Source organism: Colobus angolensis, unplaced genomic scaffold (genome assembly GCF_000951035.1).
Source record: "Colobus angolensis palliatus isolate OR3802 unplaced genomic scaffold, Cang.pa_1.0 Scaffold336, whole genome shotgun sequence".
Classification (NCBI taxonomy): domain Eukaryota; kingdom Metazoa; phylum Chordata; class Mammalia; order Primates; family Cercopithecidae; genus Colobus; species Colobus angolensis.
The window spans coordinates 1,966,792-1,972,791 of NW_012116666.1; the positions used below are offsets into that span (position 1 = coordinate 1,966,792).

At 50.6% G+C, this 6,000-nt stretch overlaps 1 protein-coding gene across 1 annotated transcript; it reads right to left on the bottom strand.

Annotated features, from left to right (window-relative positions):
- Window positions 1-432: 432 nt before the first annotated feature.
- Window positions 433-3,392, bottom strand: CST9L (cystatin 9-like). The gene is made up of 3 exons (XM_011952194.1): window positions 3,153-3,392; window positions 1,450-1,563; window positions 433-522 (listed from the first exon to the last, which is right to left on the bottom strand). The coding sequence occupies exons 1-3, from the start codon at window positions 3,390-3,392 to the stop codon at window positions 433-435; spliced, it is 444 nt and encodes a 147-aa protein (XP_011807584.1).
- Between the last annotated feature and the right edge of the window lie 2,608 nt (window positions 3,393-6,000).

Here is a 6,000-nt window from a genome sequence, read left to right on the forward strand (position 1 = left end):
GCACATCCGGTGCCCCGGGAGGCCACCCTCACTGCACCTCTGCAGCCTGCAAGGGGCCCTGAGACGGCAGCTCAGACTCACCTTAGCTGTACCTCTGGAAGCGGCTCAGGAGGCCCAACAGGGGAGAAAAACTTACCCCTGAGAGCCCAGGAGGCTGCCCTGCTGAGAATAACTCCATCAACTGCCCAGGCCCCTCCCTCCAGAATCATGGTACACAAAGCTTCTTAAAATGCTAATTGTTAAGATGTATATTACATGATAAACTTAGACAATGAAGAATTTCTAAAATACCTCAGCATGAGCTCCTAACACGTGGAAAGTAAGAACGCACAAGCACAGAGCTGCTCAGGCACTGAAGGGCCATGCCGAGGAACCGCCGACGTGCTGGAAAGGAGAGGACAGCATGTGGCCAGGCCCGTGGCTAGGACCCACTCAGGAATGCCCGCCTGAGCATGTCTTGTTCCAGAGGTCAAACCGTGTCCTCCAGGGCTCTATTCCGATGGTGAAGAAGCAGGTGCGGGTCTGAGGGAGCAAGCACAGGAAGGGACAGTGGGTGGAGGCTTGGGACGCAGAAGCTTGTGGCTTCTGCTATCAACACAGGTTCCATCTCAATCTTGCCCATTCCTAGGGCTGGGCTCTGGCCCCCAAGTATGGCCCTCCAGCCTGAGTTCTGGGCTGCTCCAGACTTTTGGGGTGATCTGTGGCTCCCTCCTGACCAAGGAACACCTATATGATCACCCTCCTCCCCAGCCAGCAGCCTCCAGGGAAACCCAGGCTGTCCAGTGTCTTTCATCCTCCAAAAACAAAATGGCACACTCCGTTCCAGAGGGAGCTGCTCTCAGATTTAAACAATTACTTAATCTATTACCTAATCCTCTGATAAGGGGATGGAGTAATGCTAGATGTGTCGTGCACAGTGTCAGCGTTCATTGTGTCCTTGTACCCAGGGCAGGCACTGTAGCTCAGTAGGAGCCAGGACAGGACCAGGTGGGGCCCCTCCTCAGCCTCCACCTGCCTCAGACTCTGGGTCAGGGGAGGGGGGCCCTGAGAACCGCACACTCAGAGAGGTGACGCTGGATCCCCACCAGGCTCTTTCTTCAAAAAGCAGAGGAAGGCTGGGGAGGAAGACCATAGAGGGGACAGTCTCTACTCAGGGCTAGGAGACTAGGATGCCAGGGGATAAGAGCAGTCTGAAGGCCATGTGCCCTGGGTGCAGGCAGCTGCAGTGGTGTGACAGGGCAGAGTCAGGAAACCCCAATTGGCCAGGAGCCTGCAAGTGGACCCCTGGCTGCCTGCCCCTCTGTGCTCTCCACTAAGGCACAAGCAGAGCAGCCTGGTAGAGGCTGCTGTGGGCTCACTCCTCTTTTTGTCAGTTGCGCTCGTACCCACACCACACCCCATGCAGTATCCACAGCTGTGTCCGGGAGGGAAACTGGTGTCTTGTCTTACATCGTTCAGCTCTGCGCTCTCTTGAAAAGGGCAGTTGTCAATGTCGTCTTCAAATTTCCTGCACATGGTTCGGCCCAGTTGGAGATTCATGGAGAATGTCATCTTATCGTAACCCTGTTGAATAAAAAAGATTAAAGTGGACAGACTCTTTTAGTTGCTCATAGGTAACTCCTTGTGAAGATGCGACCTTGTAGGAAGAGGCCACAACACTCCCCTCCATTAGGGAGCTCGTGCATGGACCTGGCATCAGCTCACTGGAGGTAAAACCCCGGAGACCTTCTCTAGACTGAGGAGTTAAGAGCAAACAGCAAATATGTGTGGTGGGTCCTGGGACAGACACAGGCTGTCAAACCCTATTAATGCATCTTCTATGTCCAGCTTCACCTCCTTGTCTCCCATGATGAGAGCCAGCTTCACTCCCAGCAGGCATGTGAGCCTGCAGCTGCATTTTCAGAGGACACGTGCTGCATGCTTGGGAAGGTGTTAGCTCTCCATGAGTTTTCAGGGTAACCTCAGCCCTGCGGCAGAGGGAGCCTCATCTAGAGTGTATTGTCCAACCTTCCACCTGACCTCCAGCAAGAGGAATGCAAGAATGCCACCCAGCGCTCGCACTACACACAGGCACACACCCTTGGGACAACGGCTTTCAGAAACACCATCTGCCCTATTGCAAAGTGCACTCTGAAGTTCTCCTCGCTCTCCTTCCCACTCCATTTCATTTCACTTCAGAGACTCCCTCCCCATGCATGCATTCCTCTCAGCCCCTAAACTGACTCTGGGATTGCCACATCCGGGAAGCCACGTGGAAGGCTCCACACCAGAGGGCCCGGGGCAGAGAACCAGCCAGGACCTTGCACAGAGTCTTTCCAGAGCTTAAGCTCTGTGCAGCACTGGAGTCCCTCTGCCCTTCTTTCATGCTCTTGGTGCTGACAAAGGAAGAGCAATGCTCCTTCTCCCTCTAAACCAGAAGTTCTCCACTAGGAGGGCATTTTATTTGCTCATGCCTGCAGCCCGGATGAACTACACATTCCTGAATCATTTAGTGATTCCATTAAAAGGAGAACATTTTAGGATTAAGGACCATGGACTGAGGAAGAGTGTAACACAACATTCAACTCATTAAGTGTGGACGTAGCAAGGAGCCCAGAGCAGGTGGAAATCAGAGAACTGACCTCACCGCGGTCTTCCGGGGCTGATGGTGCTTCTTTTTCACTTCTGAATTATCAGCTGTCTTTGTCTCTCTGTCTCTCTTTCTGTTTCTTTCTGCCTATCTGTCTCTGTCTCTCTCTTCCCGTTGTTTTATTCTGATTATCTCTTTTCCTAACTATCTCTTTTTAAATTTCTTTGAAATGTTTCTCAGTTTCTGTCTATGGACATTTTTGTGTGTGACCCATTTCCTCACCTGATGCATCATTTGCTCAGTTTTCCTTATTTTGAGGTCATTCTTCAGTTAAGTGATGCCATAAAAATCATGGAAGATGAATAATATATCTAGTATTGAGTAGATCTGGACTCAAAAAGTTATAATGTATATCTTTCATAAATACAAAAAGCAAATTTCTGAGGTTGTATTTTACACAAGTTTAGACTACAAATGGTGAACCAAGAGTCCTGGTTAAGCCCTGCCCCACACGCTCCCACCCCTGCCCATCACTCAGCAGCCTGTGCTGGACACTAGGGAAGAAGACGATGTGGTCACCAACCTGCTCCTTCCAGGAATCCAGGACATGCACCAGCTTATAGGCATACCAGTCCTTGCTCTGCTGGTTGAATGTGTACACGGCAAACTCCAGGGTGGGAGGGAGATACACAGCAATTTGTTTTTGGTCATTCCACTCCTCTTCCTCTTGGAAATGCCAAGCACAGGTAACCAGGAGCTGGAAGCTGAAGAGAAGCAGCAGTGGCACCCAGGACAGAGCCCTGCTCTGCAGCCGACTCGACATGTTGCAGGGCACAGCAAGCACCCCTGCCTCCAGTCTTCCCAGCCTGGACTCCCGCAGAAACCTACTGCACCCAGTTCTGGCCTTTAAACTCTTGAGCTCAGGCGGAAACTCCTCCCTCCAGGCCTCATCTCTGGCATTACAATCTGTCCCTCCCAAATGTGGCTTCACCTCCTCCAGACGAAGCTGTTTCAATCATCTCTTGTCCAGGGAGAAGGAACAGCAACCGCGGGGGTGGGTTAGAAAGATCAGGGACCCCAGGGCGCAAGATCAGAGCATGAGGTCCAGCCACCACTGCTCCCTAGTGCCTCAGTGGGCTAGAGGAGAGCACCCACTTCCTTGGGTGTCCCAGGGTCAGACCCTGAAATAAGAACAGAAGGGCAAGGGGTGTGAGTGGAAGGTGATCCCTGGACATGCCAGTGGGGTGGGGAAGCAAAACCAGACGCGTCAAGGACTAAAAGGAGGAGATGCCGGAAGCAAAAGCGCTGAGTGAACAGAAGGCACGGCTGCATGGGGACTCATAGGAAGGCTCCACAGCACCTGCCTGAGTATCAGCAACCTGATGCTCTAGGGCTCTGGGGCTGACAGTGAAGACTGCTCTTGGGCATCCTTCATGGCTGCTTTAAAACTTAGGACCTGCTGCACCGGCAGAGCAACCTCCTGACAAAGAACTTGGAAACAATTAGTACAGGTACTTGCAGTTGGATTCAGCCACTGGAGATACAAGTTTGGCAAAGTTGGGGGATGGTCCCAGGAACCCCACTCTGCTGGAAGTCAGCAATAGAGGAGGGGGCTGGGGACAGAAACAATGCCATGCATTCAGCACCAGGTCACTTTCTCCTGAGCATAGCTAGACATAGATATGACCTGTGCTGAGCTCTGACCTTGGATGTGGTGGCCATGAAGGATGACGTGCCCAAGCCGAGGATACTCCCATGAGTTGGTGCATATCCTTCCTTCCCAGGCCTGCAGGATGGAGGAAGCATCCAGGGCGGACTCGGAGTCTATGGATGGTACTCACAGGAGTGGGTCTAAGCAGAGTTGCCTGCAACACAATCCTCACCCTCTGGCTGACCCTCTCAGACCTGAGTCACGGGTGACAAATGACATTTCATGCTTCCACCCCCTGAGATCCTTGTTGTCCCTTTCAGCAGCTGGCAGAACTTAATGAATTCACCTAGGTTCTTCGAGAGATGCAGGGAGTTGGGGGTAGGGGTGGAGGGGTGGTCCTAGACTTGGAGACCTGAGACCCAGTCCAGCTGTACCAGGAGCTGATTCTGCACCTTCGCCCTTCCCTGAGCTTCCTGGGCCTCACTTGTCCACTCCTCAGATGGTTATAGCATCATCCATCCAGCCGCCAGAGGCTTATTACTTACTGGACAAATTGTCCTCATGGAGTCAAAGTGCTGTGATAATTGCAAAGCTGTATGCTTAGATTGGCAATTGTTCTGCACTGGCAGTTCCTTTCCTTATCTCTGCTGAGGGTACATCTGGACCTTGCACATTTGACATTTCTCCCCAGTGTCCAGGCCTGGATCACAGCTTGGGGAAGGAATGAAGGCAGGGCTCAGCACTGCCACCGAGGCTGACAACAAAGTGCAGACTCTGGGAGGTATTCTCACCACTGGGATGACTCAATGCACCTGCGTATCTCTCCAGAGGGGAGCACAGATGAAGGAGGCCAAGGAACAGGAAATTCCTGCAGAAAGGGGCTCAGAGGGAGGGCGGGCAGGGGCCCTGGAGACAGGCACAGTCTGACTTCCTTCCCATGCTCTCTCCAGAGCCTCACCTGGGTCCTCCCTCACACTCTCCCCACCCACCTGGAGCACCCTACCCATCTGCACCATGTACTCTGAATCTCCTTGATCTTCATATTGAGTCTAGTTTTCTTTCTGAGTCACAGAATCATCATTTGTCCAAGTCAGATTTCTCCCCATTGTGGGAACAGTGAACAAACTTACCCCCGCTCCCCAACAAGACTATCATGGCCAAGTATAGGACTCTGTAGTTCACATTTAAAGGCCTTTGTCCAATTCTCTCACATATATCACTAGTCAAAGAGCAAGGAAAAGAATCTTCTTATTGCAGTAGTGACTTGGTACATGATTTGATCTCAGGCTGAGAGCACGCACAGCAATGCAAATGCAGGTTATATGATCATAAAAGAAAAAAATCCATCAAGAAGCCATGATAGTGATGAACCTGCATACAAATACCACTGTGGGCTTGGAGTATACAACAGAACAAATGACAATGTTACAGGGAATATGGCACTTCCACAATGATGTTGGGAGGGTTTCATATGTCACCCGGAAGCTGGCTTACGGAAGCCTATGTGTTATAAAGGATACAGCAGGGTTGACAGATACAGTTAACTAGTCTGCTTCAATAGTTGCCTGTAAAGTTCTTTACCTAATGTAAAGTGTGAAGTATGTTTAAATTGTGGTAAAATAAACATAACATTTATAATCTTAACAATTTTAAGTATACAGTTCACTATTATCTAAATATATTCACATTGCTGTGCATTGAATATAACTTTTTAAAGGAATGATCTGATAATTATGAAATTAAAGTGTAATTGTATTACAGGGATATTGGCAAAACAACC

Excerpts from the sequence above, each read along its gene's own strand:
- CST9L (XM_011952194.1), bottom strand. The coding sequence starts at position 3,392 with ATGTCGAGTCGGCTGCAGAGCAGGGCTCTGTCCTGGGTGCCACTGCTG. Across the intron at positions 1,564-3,152 it reads TGGATTCCTGGAAGGAGCAG|GGTTACGATAAGATGACATT; the intron begins GTTGGTGACCAC and ends TTTATTCAACAG. Across the intron at positions 523-1,449 it reads AGAGCGCAGAGCTGAACGAT|ACCCGCACCTGCTTCTTCAC; the intron begins GTAAGACAAGAC and ends TTGCTCCCTCAG.